Source organism: Jaculus jaculus, chromosome 21 (genome assembly GCF_020740685.1).
Source record: "Jaculus jaculus isolate mJacJac1 chromosome 21, mJacJac1.mat.Y.cur, whole genome shotgun sequence".
Classification (NCBI taxonomy): Eukaryota; Metazoa; Chordata; class Mammalia; order Rodentia; family Dipodidae; genus Jaculus; species Jaculus jaculus.
Window position 1 is genome coordinate 8,420,140 of NC_059122.1, and position 20,466 is coordinate 8,440,605.

The window sequence follows — 20,466 nt, forward strand, 5'->3', positions numbered from 1 at the left end:
GGTAGATATTCCTCTGGGAGAATAAACAGAGAACTGTCTCTCTCCTTAATATATTAGTACCTGGTAATGCAGACCATATGATCAATAAACTATATAAAAATTAAATCATACTGACAGTCTTAGGCAAAAAGTGAACCAAGCAGAAACAACTTTTTTTTTTTCAGGACTATAGTGTGTAGAATATTAAAATCACATGTCGCGTTACTAATTCTTTTTTTTTGTTTTGGAAGCCAAACAGGGTTCTGTAATGTACCTCAAGATATCTGTTCATCTCACAAATTGTTTTTCTTATTATAAATGTTAGGGGCACTTAATCAGTGGTAATTTGGTTTGCGCTTGGGGGAAACCCAAATCACTAAAATGACTGATACCATTATTGTTATTATTATTTCACTTATTTATTTGTTTCTGAGAGAGAATGGGCATGCCAGGGCCTCCAGCCACTGCAAACGAACTCCAGACGCGTGCGCCCCCTTGTGCATCTGGCTAACGTGGGTCCTGGAGAGTCGAACCTGGGTCCTTAGGCTTCACAAGCAAACATCTTAACAGCTAAGCCATCTCTCCAGCCCAATACACCATTCCTTTAAACTACAGGACACGGTGCCCTTGCAAAAGGTAGCTACGTGCCTCTTAGCATAAAAGTAGGTGGTCTTACTAAGTGGTTGCATTTTTGAGGTAAACAAAATCATTTGTCCACAAGTAAGACAGTGAACAAACACAAGAAATTAGTTTAGGATTTTAGCCTTGGCACCAACAAAGGACATGCGCACGTGCACACACGCACGCGCACACATGCACACACCCCTTCCACCGTGAACACACACCAAGACACGTTGGGTGTCTATGGCCCCGCCTGGACTACAGCTGACAGGTCTTTTTTTCCTTTTTTTTTTTTTTTATGTTTTGCAAATCCCTTCACACTTCTCTTCCTTTGGTGAGGAAGCAGCAGTTGTTGGATTTGCATGTGAAACCCCAATTGTGAGTGGAAGGATAGCTATGCAACTGGACAAGGGCTGACGGGCATGGTCCTGCTCTGCTTCCTAATGACCAAGGAGGAGGTGGGGGTGCGGGGGGGCTATCCGGCCCAGGCAGCGGACACAAAGCTGATCTGCTCACAGAGGCTACGACCCTCCAACACTGGGAAATCCAGGCTAAGTTTACAACACACACACTTTCCAACCCCTCAGCGTGTCCTTGGGCTCCCCTCCTCCCCCAGGACCTAGGAGGGTCTTAAAACTTCAACAGCTTGAGCCGGGCGTGGTGGCACACGCCTTTGATCCTAGCACTCGGGAGGCAGAGGTAGGAGGATCGCCGCGAGTTCGAGGCCACCCTGAGACTACACAGTGAATTCCAGGTCAGCCTGGGCTAGAGCGAGACCCTACCTCGAAACACCAAAGATGAAAACCATAAATAAGCAGGCTGCCACCAGGAAGGAGCCTCCCCCCCCCAACACACACACACACAGTGACAAGAGCTTCTGAATGTTGAATCAATATTGAGAGCTGGGGATGGAGACCCACCTGGACGGCACAGAGCATAATTTTGGCTTCAGCTCTCTCCCTCTCTCTCAAGACAGTTATTCTTAATTCTAAACTCAAAGAAACTCACTGGGTCTCAAAACCTTCTGTGGACAGTTGGGCAAGGACAAGTGACCAGTGTTCACTAAGGACACTAACGAAAAGAGCACTCTGAACCCCCTCCCCCCAAGCCCTAGGAAGCTCCCCCCCGGCCTGCAGGATCTGCACCGCCAGCTCCCTTTCAAAGGGGACTTAAGTTTCCGTGCAGGAGTTCTATTTTCGGGGGACTGAGCTGGGAACACAGATGTTTCTTCAGTTAGCGGAGTTGGCAGAACAGCTCCTGGACCAAATCCGAGTCCTTAATGGGCTGGCCTTGCCCAGCCTCTACTCGAATCCACTCACTGAAATGAAGTGGAAACTGAGGCCAAAGAGAGGGGGAGGCGGGGAGAGAAGGGGCGGTGGAGGGTAGTCAAATGGCAAGTGGCAGAGCGGCAGTGTGCTGGTGACAAGTTCCGTGGCCTTTCCATCACACCAAGAGTTGCTTAACACACGCACTTACGCACACGCGCACACACACACATACAACCCCACGCTGACTTCAAGCCTAAGAAAGACGATGGATATTCGGCAATAACTTCTCCCTCTTCCCGCCCAGTTCAGTGATAAATCCTCCCTCCCAGTCCAGCTCCCTCCAGCTTCCAGCTGCTCTGCAGAGCAGACACTGACCGCCTGGGCACCTCCACTTCGCCAGTGTGCAATTAAACCAGCCGTCCAGGGGGCTCCCTCTCCCAGTGGGGGGGAGAGGGGCTCGTAGGGAAGCAGGGCACTGAACCAGGGAGGGAGCCCACTGCCGCCTGCACACAGTAGGCACTCAGCAAGTAATGCCTGCTTTGGAGCACAGGGCCAGGCCTGAATTGCACTGTCCCTCCCCAGGGACGTCCGGCAGGGCCACAAGGGACAAGGCCGGCAGGTCCAAACTCGGGGTAGCCCTGTCCCAGCGCCGCAAAGCCACGAGGGACCGGGCCACCAGAGCCAGGCTGGGGACAGCTCTGTTGCACCTGTGGGGACATCTAGCAGAGACCCCCCCACACCCGAGTGATAAGGCCGCCGAGGCTAGGCTGGGGACAGCATTATTGCAGCTCTGGGGACATCTAACAGAGCCACAAGTGACAGGGCCGCCAGGGCTAGGCTGGGGACAGCTCTGGGGACATCCAGTAGAGCCCCAAGCAACTGGGCCACCAGATTCAGGCTGGGGACCAGCTCTGTTGCAGCTGTGGGGGACATCAGGCAGAGCCACGAGTGACCGGGCCACCAGGGCTAAGCTGGGGACAGCTCTGGGGACATCCAGCAGAGCCACGAGTGACCGGGCCACCAGGGCTAAGCTGGGGACAGCTCTGGGGACATCCAGTAGAGCCCCAAGCGACTGGGCTACCAGAGCCAGGCTGGGGACCAGGTCTGTTGCAGCTGTGGGGGACATCCGGCAGAGCCACGAGTGACTTGAGTCGCCAGAGCCAGGCTGAGGACAGCATTATTGCAGCTCTGGGGACATCCAGCAGAGTTCCAACTGACAGGGCCAGCAGCTAGCAGCAACCACCCCCCCCCACACACACACACAGACCCTCTCCGGGGCAGCCAGGCAGGGAGCTCGGCGGCGGTGCAAAGGGCTGGATGTTTACAAACCGCCCTGGCCGAGGGGGCAGCTCGTGGGGTGGGTAGGGGGGGAGGATGAGCCCCAACCGCCTCCCACACACCGGCCCCCGGCGATCCACGCGGCCTGGACGCCGAGTTGACAAGCTGCACGGAGCCCCGGGTGGAGGGGTGGGGGGTCGCGCGCCCCCCCCACCCCCACCCCGCCCCCCTGGCCGCCGAGGGTCTCCGCCCCGGGAGCGCACAGCCAAACTTGACTTTGCCCCCGGGGGACGCCCCGGAGCTGCTGTGGATGTGGTGGTGGGGGATGGATGGATGGACGGATGGCTGGACAGATGGATGGACGGACGCAGGGCCCGCGCGCGCTCGGAGGCCCGGGGGAGGGGGGTGTATGGAGGGTTGGGGTGCGGGGTGCGGGTACCGGGGTGCGCAGGCGGAGCTCACCCATGAAGAGGCAGAAGAGATCGAGGCAGATGAGCAGCGCCCGCTTGCTGCCGCTCTTGCGCGGGCTGTTGCTGAGCGCCGGGCCTCCTCCTCCTCCTCCTCCTCCTCCTCCGTTCTTGCTCTCCGGCACGATCGCCTTGTCGTACTTGTAGCTCTGCATGGCTCCGGCCGCAATCCCGGGACGGTGGGAGGTTGGGGAGGGCGTCGCACACCACCACCCCCCGCCGTGGCTCCCCGCGTGCCCTACGGGGGGATTTTCTTTCTTTCTTTCTTTCTTTCCTCTTCTTTTTCCTCCTCCCCCGAGCAAACCTCCAAAAGTTTGCACAAGTCCAAGCGAGGCAAGGAGAGTCCAAAAAATAATAATAATAATAAATGAAATGAAATGAAAATGAAGCCCAGCGCAAACCCAAGCGCGGATGGCCGTGCGCGCCCTCCCCGCCCCGGCGCGCTCCGCCCGTGCGCTCCGCTCGGCCGCCGGCTAATGAATGGAGCGGCGCGGGCCCCGCAGCTCCTCCTCGGGGCAGCGCCGAAGCCCCGGGCCCGGTCCCCGCCTCCGCCCGCCGCGCCTGCGCGAGCGCTGCCCTTCCACCAAGCTCCTTTTAAAGTGCAAGAGGTGGGGTGATTGTGGGGGGGGGGGCGGGAGGGAGGGAGGGACTGGGGGAGAGAGGAGGGGGACCTCCAGGGCTGGGCTCCCCTCCCCAACCCAACAGGGGACACCCACCCACACCCGTCCACCCCCACCCTCCCGCTCCGGAGGCACTGCCCCTTCCTGGAGCTGGCCTCAAACGTAGGGATAATGAAGGCCACATTGGCCCAACCCTCCCCTTTCCAAAAAAAAAAAAAAAAAAAAAGTCCTAAAAGGAAAAAGTTAACTCTCAAACCAGAAGACTCAGGGAGCCCCTAGCGTTCGGAATGGTCCATTGTCCCAAAAGGAGAAAAAAAAATTATACATACATAAATATATATATATATATTTTTTTTTTTTTTCTTGTAGGTTTACATAAGGCAAGAAAAAGAAAGTTAGGGACGTACAGCCAAACTACCTTTTCTTGGGTGTTTTGTTTTGTTTTGTTTTGTTTTTTCTGTTGCTGTTTTTGTTTTTGGAGGTAAGGTCTCGTCCTAGCCCAGGCTGACCTGGAATTCACTCTATAGCCTCAGGGTGGCCTTGAACTCACAACGACCCTTCCTTCTGCCTTTCGAGTTTTGGGATGAAAGGCGTGCGCCACCACGCCCGGAACATTGTTTTAAAATTTATTTGCAAGTTTCAGTCTCCCCCGCCCCCCCCCCAAGTTTTAATTTTTATGTGAATTGTATTGTCTTTTTTTTAAAAAAAAAAAAAAAAGAGCATGCCACAGCAAAGGAGCTCCAGGTGCATGCGCAGCTGGCTTATGTGGGTTCTGGGGAATCGAACCTGGGTTCTTAGGTTTCTCAGGCAAGTGCCTTAACCACTAAGACATCTCTCCAGCCTGAATTGTATTATCTTTACAATTTTCAAGGAAAGATGGCTCTTCTTGTTTCCTTCCTTCCTCCCTCCCTTCTTGTTTCTTTCTCTTTCACTTTCTTTCCTTCTCTCTTTATAATTTTTTTGTTTATTTTTATTTATTTATTTTTAAAATATTTTTTATTTATTTATTTGACAGCGACAGACAGGGAGAGAAAGAGGCAGAGAGACAGAGAGAATGGGCGCACCAGGGCCTCCAGTGTCTGCTAACGAATTCCAGGCACATGCTCCACCTTGTGCATCTGCCTTAAATGGGTCCCGGGGAATCGAAACTGGGTCCTTTGGTTTTGCAGGCAAACGCCTTAGCTGCTAAGTATTTCTCCCTTCCTTCCTCCCTGCCTTCCTCTTTTCCTTCCTCCCTCCTTTCTTTCCTTCCTTCCTTTCTTTTTCTTTATATCTTAACACCCAGGCCCCGTCCCTGTGCCGCATCGAGTGTGTGTTCAGCACTGTGAGCCACATCCCCACCCTGGAATGCGGACTGTTTCTCTGTGCCTCTGTTTCCCCACACTCACACTGAGGATTGTAAGCATTTCTCCCACCTTGCCAGCGCCCTGAGGGTCCAGCTGGCCTGAGGATCTGTACCACCCTGGACCAGCAGCAGCAAGAGAGCTCTTGGGCTACATTTTCAAGCTGTCTAAGGTTCTCCTTTGAATGCCAGCATATTACTGTGAGTTAGCTGATGGGAGTGGGCATCCCCTGGCACACCTCCCCTACATCTCCGCTGTGCCTGGCTGACCGCACAATACGCACTGTCCATTGCTTCCAAAGGTCTCTGATTCTCAAGGGCCATGGGTGAAGCTCTGTGATGATATACGCCATATGGGTCACCTACGCTCCTTGTGAGAGGATTCCACAACCTCTAACAATGTCCAGCCATCAACAAACCACTGGTCCTTCCTTGAACGTTCCTACCTTTCTCACCTCTCCCGTAATGCACATCTTCCTTCTCCGACCCGGACACCATTCCACCCTTGGTGTTTTGTGAACTTTCACTTCCTCTCTGGGTGCTTTCTTGATTCCTGCACAGAGTTTATCTTTATCTTTGGTCTGATAGGTAGCAAGAGCTAGTCAGTTGGCCATATGAAGTTATCAGTCTTGGGGCTGGAGAGACGGCTTAGCCATTAAGGCACTTGCCTGTGAAGCCTAAGGACACAGGTTCGATTCCCCAGGACCCACCTAAGCTGTATGCACAACGTGATACGTGTGTCTGGAGTTCATCTGCACTGGCTGGGGTCCCTGGCATGCCCATTCTCTCCCTCTCTATCTACACCCCACTCTCAAATAAGTAAATAAGACATTTGAAAGAGAGCTTTAAAAAATAAAAAAGCAACTGGTGGCACACACCTTTAATCCCAGCCCTTGGGAGGCAGAGGTATCAGGATCACTGTGAGTTCAAGGCCACCCTGAGACTCCATGGTGAATTCCAGGTCAGCCTGGGCTAGAGTGAGACCCTATCTTGAAAAAACAATTAAAAAAAGAAAACAGTGGGCTGGAGAGATGGCTTAGCAGTTAAGCGCTTGCCTGTGAAGCCTAAGGACCCGGGTTCGAGGCTTGATTCCCCAGGACCCACGTTAGCCAGATGCACCAGGGGGCACACGCGTCTGGAGTTCATTTGAAGTGGCTGGAGGCCCTGGCGTGCCCATTCTGTCTCTATCTGTCTCTTTCCCTCTCTCTCTCTGTCACTCTCAAATAAATAAATAAAAAATGAATTAAAAAATATTTACAGTTTCATGGCAGCTCAAAGGTTGGGGTCCGCTGAATTCAGCTCAACTTGGAAATGGGGTAACAGCAAGTGTTTTGGGGCTGACCACAAACAATCAACCATCACCGGGGTGGGGGGGGGGAGGAAGCCCACGTATCTAAGAAAACAGGTCTTGTAGACCATTTTCAGCCAAGTTCATAATAAATGGCATCCTAAAATGGAAGTCAGGGGGTGGTCCAGTGTCTTTTACTTGCTTCATAGTTATGATCATTCTTGAAATTTGTGGTCACCAAACCGGGCCCTTGGGATTCTAATGTAAGTTTGCCAAGGCAAGCTTTTTCAGACTGTCGCCCTCTCTGGTCTTCGCTCTCTCCTTCGGCACCAAGAGCACCCGAGGTTTTGCCTAGCATCCTGTCTTAGTTCACAGAAATCTGCACAGTGGGCCAACTTTTGCCCTTCAAGAAACAGCAAAATCCCCAGGCCTACAAACAGTACCTGAGTTGAGTTTCAGTCACGGCTCTCTGCATTTCTTGCCTGTTTTTCCCCTAGCTGGAAGATGCCTTGTGTGAAAGAATCGATGTACCTTGAAGAACCAGCCTTTCTCCATTGTTCAATGGCATCATGACTCCGCTGTCATTGTGAGTTTCTTTAAGAATTACTGAGGGAGACTGTTGGCTGTGACCTGCGCTGCACTAAATTCCAGGAGCCTCTTTCACTTTAAGGTTCTCTGGATTACACTCAACAACTTATTAAGATTCCAAAAAGCAGATTAAAGGGATAAGAAACGGATGCTTAAAAGGAAGAGTTTTCTACTTTCATTTACGAGGATTTGCAGGCTATTTTTCATAACTAAATCATGCATGTAGCACTATGCAAACAGGATTATATTTGGATAACTCTCAAGGGAACAGAATACCTCAAATGTTCATTAAAATTGACTCAAATGAATCATCAAATATATGGCCATGGTCAGTCTTGAGAAGGGTTAGATCATCAGAGATAAGCCAGCTTAACCAGACAGATAAATACGAAAGATTCTTGGCTTTACCATTTATTTCCCCACCACCACCACCACCTACTTTATTCCTCCTCCTCTTTGGCTTTAAACCTGAAAGTTGAGCAACCTTACCAGCAAATAAAATTCTGTGAGATAGACTTGATAGTTCAGAACTGGGTCATAGCGATGTAATTAAGTAATTAAGGCTGGTAAACATAGCTTATCAAAACTCACACATTAAAATGGCATCTCTCTCACTCAACGCATCCTATAAAAACTAACAAAAGGCGATGATGTGGTGATTTCACAGGTACAATCCCAGCATTCAGGAGGCTGAGGTAGGAGGAGCATCAGGAGTTCAAGGCCAGCCCGGGATACCAAGTGAGCTGCAGGGTTAGGCTTAGAATGTGACCGTGCCTCAAAAAAACAAAACATCGGGCTGGAGAGATGGCTTAGCGGTTAAGCGCTTGCCTGTGAAGCCTAAGGACCTCGGTTCGAGGCTCGGTTCCCCAGGTCCCACGTTAGCCAGATGCACAAGGGGGCGCACGCGTCTGGAGTTCATTTGCAGAGGCTGGAAGCCCCGGCGCGCCCATTCTCTCTCTCTCCCTCTATCTGTCTTTCTCTCTGTGCCTGTCTCTCTCAAATAAATAAATAATTTAAAAAAAAATTAAAAAAAAAAGAAACATCCCGGTGTGGTGGCACATGCCTTTAATCCCACCACTCCGGAGGCAGAGGTAGGAGGATTGCTGTGAGTTCAAGGCCACCCTGAGATTCCGTAGTAAATTCCAGTCACCCTGGGCAAGAGTGAGACCCTGCCTCAAAAAACAAAAACAAACAACAACAACAACAAAAAAAAAAAAAACTATCACATCAGCAGGAATACACACCTTTTAAGGGAACTTTCTCAATGTGACAATGACAACGTTACCAATAGCTTGCATTGCCATAGCCTTCTTTTTTTCTACCCCTAACATCTACTAAATCATCTTCAAAAAATTTTAAAAAGGCTCTACAAATGTTTAAGGAAAAGTCTCAAGCCCTTCTACATAAAATTGTGTACTCAAAAAGACAGAGGCCAGGGTTGGAGGGATGGGTTAGTGGTTAAGGCACTTGCCTGCAGAGCCAAAGGACCAGGGTTCAATTCCTTAGGACCCACGTAAGCCAGATGCACAAGGTGGCCCATGCATCCGGAGTTTGTTTGCAGTGGCTGGAAGCCCTGGCATGCCCATTCTCTCTCTATCTTTCTTTTAAATAAATGTTTTTTTTTAAAAAAAGACAGAAATCCGGGTGTGGTGGTGTATGCCTTTAATCCCAGCACTCGGAAGGCAGAGAGGTAGGAGGATCTCCATGAGTTTGAGGTCAGCCTGAGACTACATAGTGAATTCCAGTTAACCTGGGCCAAAGTGAGACTATACCTCGAAACCCACCCCCCAAATAAAAGAGGCCAAATGTCTTAAGCCGTGAAAAACAAATTAGGACACACGTAAGTTTGGGGGTGCTAAGGAGTACCCATAGATCCAGTTCTTTGAAACTGTTACATCCCACCTTTGGTGCTTGCTGCCTTGAGGTTGGACTTGGTAACTTGTGATTCCACAGGACCCAGCCAGGCAAGAAGGAGTGGGGCATCTGAAGTCAGATGCTCTTGGATCTGTCAGTGGACTGGAGGTAAGTCAAGTAACCGCATCGATCCCCAAGTTTCCTCAACTGTTCCGCGAGGCGTGCATTTTCCTTTGGCTCTGGAGAAGACTCGGAGTGCGTGCAAAATGAAATAGTACAGTTGAGATGACCTAACACATGATAAAGAGTCAATAAATCCGCGCTAGTTGAAAGTCAAGACATCACTGACACCTGCTGAGCTTCAGCAATGGAGGTGAGGAGGGGAGAGTATTGAAACCCCGCCGGAAGCCTCTTCATTTTTTAAGTATTTTATTTATTTACTTATTTATTTATTAGAGAGGGAGAGAGAATGGGTGTGCCAGGGCCTCCAGCTACTGAAAACAAACTCCAGATGCATGCACCACCATGTGCGTCTGGCTGACGTGGGACCTGGAGAATCGAACCTGGGTCCTTAGGCTTCACAGGCAAGCGCCTTAACCGCTGAGCCATCTCTCCAGCCCTGTTCTGTCCTTTCTTAAAAGGTCGGTAGAAAAAAACCCGTCACACTCCATGTCTCTGAAACCAGAGATTTGGATCAGTAACTTGCCAAGCCTTTTCAAGGTGGTGGTCGTCAGAGAAAGGACTTTAAGCATACCTTTCAAGGGTCCCTCGAAGTCACATCTGGCACCTTCCCGCAGGCACGCTCCTGTCTTTAGCTAGCTATTAGGGCTTCAAGGAGGTCACCTTTTGATCATCCAAACTATTAATATTCATTGTGGGGGAATAAAAAAAAAAAACAAGAAACCAGTAACCAAAAACCAGGGGTCTAAGGACGGCTGGAAAAAAAACTTGCCGAGAAACTTGCTGCAGAGTGCTGAATCTCTGGAAAAAGTAAATAAATAAATAAATAAGAAGAAACCAACTCAAAAGGAGACTCATGCTGCCATCTAGTGTTCCTGCCACAAAAGTGCTTGGGCTCCCTGGGGGAGGAAAAAAATCCCAGTTGGGTGCTGGGGAGAGGCTGGGATGGGAATTCAGAACTTCTCTGACAAGAGTAAGATAATGACCCTCAGCGGGCGTCCATGATCCAGAGAGTGGTAATTTACTAGACATTTATTACGCATGAGCCAGCACTCTTCAGGGGTAGGGGAATCACAGTAAGGAAGACACATAGACAAATGCATACTCATGGAGCCTATGCCATCTAACTGTAATGCCCGTTAACCCCTTCTCAATTCTAGCTGACTATATGAAGGAGGTTTTTACAACAGGAACTTAGCAACTAGTTGAAGGCGAACTGGCTATGAAGTGACAAGGCTGGATTTGAACCCAGGAAGACAGGAGACGTCAAGACTAATCCGTAAGCTAAACCAACAGACTGCTCTCTTTGAGGCACGCAGAGAAGAACAGGTTGCTGAAAGGGTTCTTTTTTTTTCTTTTCAATTTTTATTATTAACAACTTCCATGATTATAAAAATATCCCATGGTAATGCCCCCCCCCACTTTCCCCTTTGAAACTCCACTCTCCATCATGTCCCCTTCCCCTCTCAATCAGTCTTTTATTTTGATGTCATGATCTTTTCCTCCTGTGATGAGCGTCTTGTGTAGGTAGTGTCAGGCACTGTGAGGTCATGGATATCCAGGCCATTTTGTGTCTGGAGGGAGCACGTTGTAAGGAGTCCTACCCTTCCTTTGGCTCTTACATTCTTTCCGCCACCTCTTCCGCAATGGACCCTGAGCCTCAGAAGGTGTAATAGAGATATTTCAGTGCTGAGCACTCCAGTCACTTCTTTCCAGCACCATGGTGCCTTCTGAGTCATCCCAAGGTCACTGTCATCTGAAAAGAGAAGCTTCTCTACCAAAAGAAAGAGTAGCATTAATATATGGGTATGAACATTAAGAGAAGTGCTTGGGGATATGATGGAGAATGGAGATTTAAAGGGGAAGATGGGGTAGGAAGGGTATTACTATGGTGTATTTTTATAATTATGGAAGTTGTTAATAAAATTTTGGAAGAAACCTTTGATGAGCATAGTATATACATTTAGCCAGACATCAGCAGACATTACACCCCTAGGGCTCATGACTAACCCTGTTGTAGGTTTTCAGTATCAGGGATGTATTCCCTCCCATGGAGTGGGCCTCCAGTCCAATCAGAGGGCAGTTGGTTTCCACCATGACAGACATGCCACTATTGTACCCGTTGGCTCATTTGGCCTGGCTGGCCAATTACAAGGCTTGCAGTGTCCACTGTTGCATATCTTCATTGGTGAGTTCTCTTTCTCCCATTGAACTGCATGCACAATGGCTTCTTCCAGCTTTCTGTCAGCTGGTCTACATGGAGGAGGTTATCAGCTCAGCTCCAGCAGGATTTCTCAGTGGCCTTGCAGCCCAAGTATGTGGAGTCTTCAGCAATAGGGTCTTATCATCTATTTCTGGTGGGAAACCAAAGGCCTCAGCAATGGCCTATAATGTTTTGGGGGCATCAGGGACCTCCCTGGCCAACAACTCACTGGAAGGCATGCCATCCTGAAAGCATTCTTTGTCTGCACGAAGGAGCACACATATTTAGGTGCATTCAGTGAACTCACACATACATGTTCTGCACACTGAATTCTATGTGTATATTTACTCATCTATGTATATATATGTGTTGACCATTTAGTGCTCATTAGATTTTCATGAGCACCTCTGTGATGTTAGGAGTCACCGTAGGTGTGGTGGTGCATGCCTTTAATCCCAGCACTTGGGAGGCAGAGGTAGGAGGATTGCAGTCAGTTTGAGGCCACCCTGAGACTACATAGTGGACTCCAGGTCAGCCTGGGCTAAAGTAAGACCCTACCATGAAAAGCCAATAATAATAATAATAATAAAATTAAAAATAAAAATAGCCGGGCATGGTGGCACATGCCTTTAATCCCAGCACTCGGGAGGCAGAGGTAGGAGGATTGCCATGGGTTTGAGGCCACCCTGAGACTACATAGCGAATTCCAGGTCAGCCTGAGCTTGAACAAGACCCTACTTCAAAAAAATAAAGTCACCCTAAGACTAAGATAACCAAATTAGACCTCATGATCTCTTTCTTCAAGTAACTTCATTTTTTTTTTAATTTTTTTTTTTTTTTAATTTGAGAGCAACAGACACAGAGAGAAAGACAGAGAGAGGGAGAGAGAGAGAATGGGCGCGCCAGGGCTTCCAGCCTCTGCAAACGAACTCCAGACGCGTGCGCCCCCTTGTGCATCTGGCTAACGTGGGACCTGGGGAACCGAGCCTTGAACCGGGGTCCTTAGCCTTCACAGGCAAGCGCTTAACCGCTAAGCCATCTCTCCAGCCCTCAAGCAACTTCATTTTAAACAAGAAAATACGTAGCAAAATACAACATCATCACTGATCTCATTGCACTCTACCTCAGAAGTTCAGTCGCTTTCTTCTGCAAGACGATAATCTCGCACTGTGAGCCTCTCACACTTCGCAATAAGCCTTCAGAAAGTTGTTAGGAACATGACTTGCAGGGACTCGTGATTCAACATAGCCACGCTAAGGAAGGGGTCACGGAGTAGGAAAATCATGGTTGCCTAACCAATCCAAAACAGGCACGTGAGGGGCCAGAGAGATGGCTCAGCGGTCAAGGCATTTGCCAGCAAAGTCAAAGGACCCAGGTTCGATTCCCCAGGACCCACGTGAGCCAGATGCACAAGGGCGCACACGAGTCTGGAGTTCGTTTGCAGTGGCTGGAGGCCCTGGCGCGCCCATTCTCTCTCTCTCTCTCTCTCTCAAATAAATAAGTAAAAATAAAATATATTTGTTAAGGCACATGACAATTTAGGTGGACGGAAGCAAAGGTCCCAAACTTCACGTCACACCACATGGAAAATCCAGTCCCAGATGGACCATAGACAGTGACAGGGCAGATGAAAGAAAACCAGGAGGAGACAATGAAACCAAGCATCCCTGACCTCACAGTGCGCCAGAGCTTGCCCAGCTGTGGGCGAGGGTCCAAAGCCGTCTAGAGCGCCACAGCTCAGTGAGCAGCTTGTAAACCAGGAATAGTGGCTTGTTTAATTTTTGATTTAGTTTTTTGTTTTTGTTTGTTTGGTTGGTTGGTTTGGTTTTTGGTTTTTCAAGGTAGGGTCTCACTCTAGCTCAGGCTGACCTGGAATTCACTATGTAGTCTCAGGGTGGCCTCGAACTCACAGCGATCCTCCTACCTCTGCTTCCCGAGTACTGAGATTAAACGCATGTGCCACCACGCCTGGCTTAGTGGTTTTTTGTTTTTTTTTTTATTTTTCCCACATTTTCTATAGTTGAAGAAAATATTTCATAAGATGGGAATACATATGAAATTCAATTTGTTTTGAGGTAGTCTCGTTTTAGCCTAGACTGACCTGGAATTCACTCTGTAGTCTCAGAATGGCCTCGAAGTCATGACGATCCTCCTACCTCTGCCTGCCCAGTGCTGGGATGAAAGGAGTGAGCCCCATGCCTGGCAAAATTCAAATTTTACAGAAATCTAACTGGGCATGGTGGTGCATGCCTTTGATCCCAGCACTGTGGAAGAAAAGGTAGGAGGATCTTAGTAAGTTTGAGGCCACCCTGAGACTACAGGAGTGAACTCCAGGTTAGCCTGGGTTAGAGTGAGACCCTACCTCGAGAAACCAAAAAGAAAAAGAAAAAAAGAAATCTTATGGACACATAGCCACATTCATGCAGGTTGTACCATCCCAGCATTTTTTTTAGAGGAAAATTTTTTTTTCTAATTTATTTATTTATTTATTAGAGACAGAGAGAGAGAGAATGGGCACACCAGGGCCTCCAGCCACAGCAAACTCCAGATGCATGTGCCACCTTGTGCGTCTGGCTTACGTGGGTCCTGGGGAATCGAACCTGGGTCCTTAGGCTTCACACCCAAGAAGCTTAACCACTAAGCCATCTCTCCAGCCCCTTTCCCAGCATTTTTTGAGAGGAGCAAAAGTCTTGACCAGGCACTTCACAACGGAACATGCGCACATGACCCACAGCCATACGCCAAAATATTCGTTAGGGAAATGCCAACTGGAGTCACAGTGACACAGCGCTCTGTCCACATCAGCATGGCTGAAACCATAAAGGCCCGAAGACGTGGATTAATTGCAGTGCAGGTGAGCGTAGCTGGTGTGGACCACGCTTAAGCAGTATTCACCGAAAGGAAACCGGCACCCGTTCGGCCGCCCAGCAATGCTCCTCCACCCAGGGCCAGGCCCACCCAAATAGCAGAGCATGCCCCCAAGCCCTCCCAACTTCCAGACCCAGGCAAAAAAGCTCTCAGCAGCCTCGTTCATGAGAGCTCACGAGTGGAAATAACTGCTTAGAAGAACTAACTACGTGGGGTGTGTTGCTCAGTGGAGCCACACACACGAAGTGGGGAAAAAATGAAATAATTACACAGAAGAGCAAGGATGAGTCCTTCAGACAAAACTCTAGTTTTCAATTTTATTTATTTATTATCATTATCATTATTATTATTATTGGTTTTTTGAGGTAAGGTCTCACTCTAGCTCAGGCTAACCTAGAATTTACTATGTAGTCTCAGGGTGGCCTCGAACTCATGGTGATCCTCCTACCTCTGCCTCCCAAGTGCTGGGATTAAAGGCGTGCGCCACCACGCCCGGCACAATTTATTATTTTTTTGTTGACAACTTCCATAACTGTACACAATAACCCATGATAACCCATGATAATTTCCTCTCCCCACCCCACACTTTCCCCTTTGCAACTCCACTCTCCATCATATCCCCTCCCCCTCTCAATCAGTCTCTCTTTTATTTTGATGTCATCATCTTTTCCTCCTCTTATGATGGTCTTGTGTAGGTAGTGTCAGGCACTGTGAGGTCATAGATATCCAGGCCATTTTGTGTCTGGAGGAGCATGTTGTAAGGAGGCCTACCCTTCCTTTGGCTCTTACATTCTTTCCACCACCTCTCCCACAATGGACCCTGAGCCTTGGAAGGTGTGATAGAGATGTTTCTTCTCAGCACCATGGTGTCTTCTGAGTCATCCCAAGGTCACTGCCATCTGAAAAGAGAAGGTTCTCTAAGCAAAAGTGAGAGTATGAACATTAAGAGAAGTGCTTACTGGGCAGTTTGGTGAGCATAGTATATACACTTAGCCAGACAGCAGCAGACATTACACCCCTAGGGCTCATGACTACCCCTGTTGTTGGTTTTCAGTATCAGGGATGTATTCCCTCCCCTGGAGTGGACCTCCAGTCCAATTAGAGAGGGGTTGATTCCCCCATAACAGACGTGTCATGATTGCATCCGTTGCATGCACACGAGAGAGAGAGAATTGGCACACCAGGGTCTGCAGTCACTGCACTTGAACTCCAGACATGTGCACCCTCTTGTGCACATGTGTGACATCGGATGTCTGCCTTACGTGGGACGTTTTTCTTGTTACTTTGTTGCTGTCCAATTTTATTTATTTGAGAGCAACAGACAGAGAACAGGCAGAGAGAGAGAGAGAGAGAGGGGAAGAGAGAGAATGGGCGCGCCAGGGCCTCCAGCCACTGCAAACGAACTCCAGACACGTGCGCCCCCTTGTGCATCTGGCTAACGTGGGTCCTGGGAAATCGAGCCTCGAACCAGGGTCCTTAGGCTTCACAGGCAAGCGCCTAACCGCTAAGCCATCTCTCCAGCCCACCAGCAGCTACTTGTTGAAGACTCTTATGCAACATGGCTGTGTGTGGCATAAATGAGAAAAGTGGCAAGAAAGAATTGCTCCAGTCTTTACGATTACTCACATTTATTACATTTGATGTTTGCTCAACAGAGAGTAACTGTTTCAACCTACTTAAGTTATGATAATGCTACAACAAATGTTATCTCATCTTGCTCTTGGGTAACGTTAGTGATGGCTGTGGTCATGTGACCAGCTGTACTGCTGATAATACTCTGTCCGCTGGCATACTTACCTCTGTGCACACACTGACTACATGCATGTGTGCACGCACACACACACAGTCATACTTTTGTTTTCTGGTTTTGCAAGGTAGGGTCTTGCTCCAGCTCAGGCTGATCTGGAACTCACTATGTAGTCTCAGGGTGGCCTCGAACTCATGGCAATCCTCCCACCTCTGCCTCCCGAGTGCTGAGATTAAAGACATGCACCACCACGCCCAGCTCAATTTATTTAGTTTTATTGACAACCTCATGATTGTAGACAATATCCCATGGTAATTCCCTCCCTCCCCCCACTTTCCCCTTTGGAACTCCACTCTCCATCAGATCCCCTCCCCCTCTCAATAAGTCTCTGTTTTATTTTGATGTCATCATCTTTTCCTCCTATTATGATGGTCTTGTGTAGGTAGTGTCAAGCACTGTGAGGCCATGGATATCCAGGCCAAAAATAATATATGTTCACATCCTTAATAGCCAAAACCTGAGAGCAACCTTATTTGGAAAAAACGGAGGTCCTTATCGTTGCTATTAGATTAAGTATTATGACTTTTTTTTTTTATTTATTTGAGAGAGACAGACACAGAGAGAAAGACAGATAGAGGGAGAGAGAGAGAATGGGTGCGCCAGGGCTTCCAGCCTCTGCAAACGAACTCCAGACGCGTGCGCCCCCTTGTGCATCTGGCTAACGTGGGACCTGGGGAACCGAGCCTCGAACCGGGGTCCTTAGGCTTCACAGGCAAGCGCTTAACCGCTAAGCCATCTCTCCAGCCCAAGTATTATGACTTTTTAGACAAGATCATACCGGGTGACCTGGTGGCTTTAACTCCCATGCCACGCGTTCTTACAAGAGGCAGAGGAGAACTGAGAATTCGGCTCAGTAGTAGGGCCCTTGACCAGCATGTATCAAGCCCTAAGTTTATCCCCAGCACTGGGGGTAGGGGACACCCAGGGGAGGTCACATGAAGACAGAGACGGGGACAGTGTAGCCGGGAACAGAGCTCCCAGAAGCTGAAAGAGACAAGCAATGGGAAACCCCCCCCCAGAACGCTGTGGGAGGAGCATGGTCCTTCTGGAGAATGCACTTTTCACAGCCCCCCACCCCCAAGGTCTTGGAGACTGTCGGTGTCTGTGGCTCATGACCACTGTGAAAGGAGCCCAGGAGACTAAGCCATCGGGTGACTGCACACATCATCTTCTTCAACCCAGCAGAAAGTTTCTCTTTCACTTCCTCAAACGGGTGGAAAGTGGGATGCAGGAATTCAGGGATGCTGCGAGGCAAGTCTCTGCCCTTAGCACTCAAACACTGGCCATTTTCCTATACACCGGGCCTGCCAGGTCTTTACTGTTCTCCACGGCAGCTAGTCAAGCCACATATTATTTTTTTAAGTGTTTTTTATTTATTTGTTTATTTATTTATTTATCAGACAGAGAGGGAGAGAGAGAGACAGAGAGAGAGAGAGAATGGGCGCGCCAGGGCCTCCAGCCTCTGCAAACGAACTCCAGACGCGTGCGCCCCCTTGTGCATCTGGCTAACGTGGGACCTGGGGAATCGAGCCTGAGTCCTTTGGCTTTGCAGGCAAATGCCTTAACCGCTAAGCCATCCCTCCAGCCCTGCCACATATTATTTTTTTAAATATATTATTTATTTATTTATTTGGGAAAGATAAAGAGGCAGAAAGAAAGAGAAAGAGAGAGAGAGAGAGGAAAAAAAATTGGCACACCAGGGCCTCCAGCCACGGCAATCGAACTCCAGGTGCACGAGGCCGTCTCATGCACATGTGTGACCTTGTGTGCTTGGGTTCACCTTGTGCATCTGGCTTATGTGGGATCTGCAGAGTTGAGCGTGGGTCCTTAGGCTTTGCAGGCAAGCTCCTTAACCACTAAGCCATCTCTCCAGCCCTTCAAAGCGTTTCTAATGTTTTGTTAAACCTGAAGAATTTTTTTTTTTGTTTTCCTGATGAAACTTAAAACCCTTCACAGCATGTCCCTCATCTAACTCTGCAGCTGATGCCCTACCTCACTCAGACACTCTGGGGACACTGGCCTTCTCTGTTCCTTGTAAATGGGAAGCTCGCCCCTAAGCTGGGGCCTTTCATGACACTTTTATTGGGTTCATATTTCTCTATTTTCTGTCATCCAACTCTCCTTTTTTCTTTTCTTATTGTACTCCTTTTTAAATTTTTATTTATTTATTTCTTTGAAAGAAAAAGAGAAGGAGAAAGAGGGAGAGAGACAGAGAATGGAGCTGCCAGGGCCTCTAGCCGCTGCAAACGTACTCCAGATGCGTGCGCCCCCCTTGTGCAGTTGGCGTACGTGGGTCCTGGGGGAATCAAAGCTATGTCCTTAGGTTTCACAGGTAAGTGCCTTAACCGCTAAGCCATCTCTCCAGCCCTCAAATCTCCCTTTTCAAAACTACACCCACAGACTAATTTCTACACCAATTTGCAGTGTATCATACACTCACAAAGAAAAGCAGACCACCGCCACAGTCAATTTAGAATATTTCTGTCACCCCCATAACCTACATTCTGGACACAGAGCATCCACTCCCTGCGGATTGCAGCCCCTCCAGGGCCTCCCTCCCCTCACCCCCCCCCCCCTCACCGGGCCCTAGGTAGTCACTAATGAGCTTTCTGTCTCTGAATCTGGCCAATGCTGGGTGCTTCATGTAAATGTTGGTAGCACATGCCAGTGCCTCACTCTATTTCATTACTATATTAGTCCACCAAGTGGATGGGACACGTGTTTGCTGTTACAGTCATGTGGAGAATATTTTTTAGATTTATTTATTAGAGAGAGGGAAAGAATGCGGGGGGTGGGGGAGAGAATGGGCATCCCAGGGCCTCCAGCCACTGCAAATGAACTCCAGACACCTGTGCAACCTTGTGCATCTGGCTTTCGTGGGACCTGGAGAATAGAACCTGGGTCCTTAGGCTTCGCAGGCAAGCACCTTAACCACTAAGCCATGTCTCCAGCCCAAGTCATTTTTTTTATTTGTTTGTTTGTTTGATTGTTGAGTGTCCTGAGTTATGGTGCTAATAAACACCTGTGTCTCTGGGGGGGCTTTAGCCCTTCCTGTCAGGGAAATAAGAGTCTATTTGAGCTAGGGGCAGAGGAATGCTGAGCAGAATTAAGTTGTCCAAGAATACCTCCGGTTGGCCCCTAAGAGCCCATTACTGAAGTAGACTTAAAATGCTCCCAGCATGGCTCAGGAAATTGTGCGGAAGAGGGAGCGGAAAGATTGTTAGAGCCGCAAGTTGGGGCATTAGGCCCGGAGACATTGCCTCTCCCCCATAACTGATTGTTGCCCCCATAATGCATGACCCACAATCCCCATGGGGTTGACCTGCATCCGCAACGAGGAGTGTCCCTTTGGAAAAGGGCAGGGAGGAGGGAAAGGATGCTACCAACATATGCTGTTTACATACTAAGTATGTCCGTATCAAATAAAAATAAATTAAAAGGGCTAGAGAGATGGCTTAGTGGTTAAGGCATTTGCTTGCAAATCCAAAGGATCCTGGTTTGATTCCCCAGGACCCATGTAAGCCAGATGCATAAGGGGGCGCATGTGTCTGGAGTTTGTTTGCAGTAGCCGGAGGCCCTGGTGTGCCCATTGTCTCTCTCCCTCTCTCTGCCTCTTTCTCTCTCTCTCTCTCAAATAAATAAATAAATAATAAAGTTATAAAAAACAAATTAATTTTAAAAAAAAGAATACCTCTGGTTGTTTAAGGGTAGGTTGCATGTAGAAAAATCTAGAAGGAAGGAGTCTAGTGTGTGGAAGACTGGTAATAAAGACAGAGGCATGGCTGCAAACTGAATTGCAGCTATAGAGAAGGTGATGATCCTGGTCAGATTCTGAGGACACTCTACAGGAAGAGCCAACAGGATTTTTATTATTTTAAAATTTATTTTTATTTGAAACAGATAGAGAGAAAGAGACAGAGAGAGAGGGAATGGGCAGGCCACGGCCTCCAGCCACTGCAAAGGAACTCCAGATGCTTGCGCCCTCTAGTGGTCATGTGAAACCTTGCGCTTCCTCACCTTGGTGGATCTGGCTAACGTGGGATCTGGAGACTCGAACATGGGTCCTTAGGTTTGGCAGGCAAGTGCCTTAACCACTAAGCCAT

At 48.8% G+C, this 20,466-nt stretch overlaps 1 protein-coding gene across 1 annotated transcript in view; it reads right to left on the reverse strand.

Annotated features, from left to right (window-relative positions):
• The window catches only part of Plpp3 (phospholipid phosphatase 3), a 109,761-nt gene extending 105,705 nt beyond the window's left edge, over window positions 1–4,056 (reverse strand). Inside the window, exon 1 of the mRNA XM_045139278.1 lies at window positions 3,609–4,056. Within this exon, the coding sequence (XP_044995213.1) occupies window positions 3,609–3,768 (160 nt within the window). The 5' untranslated portion in view covers window positions 3,769–4,056. The remainder of the gene's footprint in view (window positions 1–3,608) is intronic.
• Window positions 4,057–20,466: the final 16,410 nt, after the last annotated feature.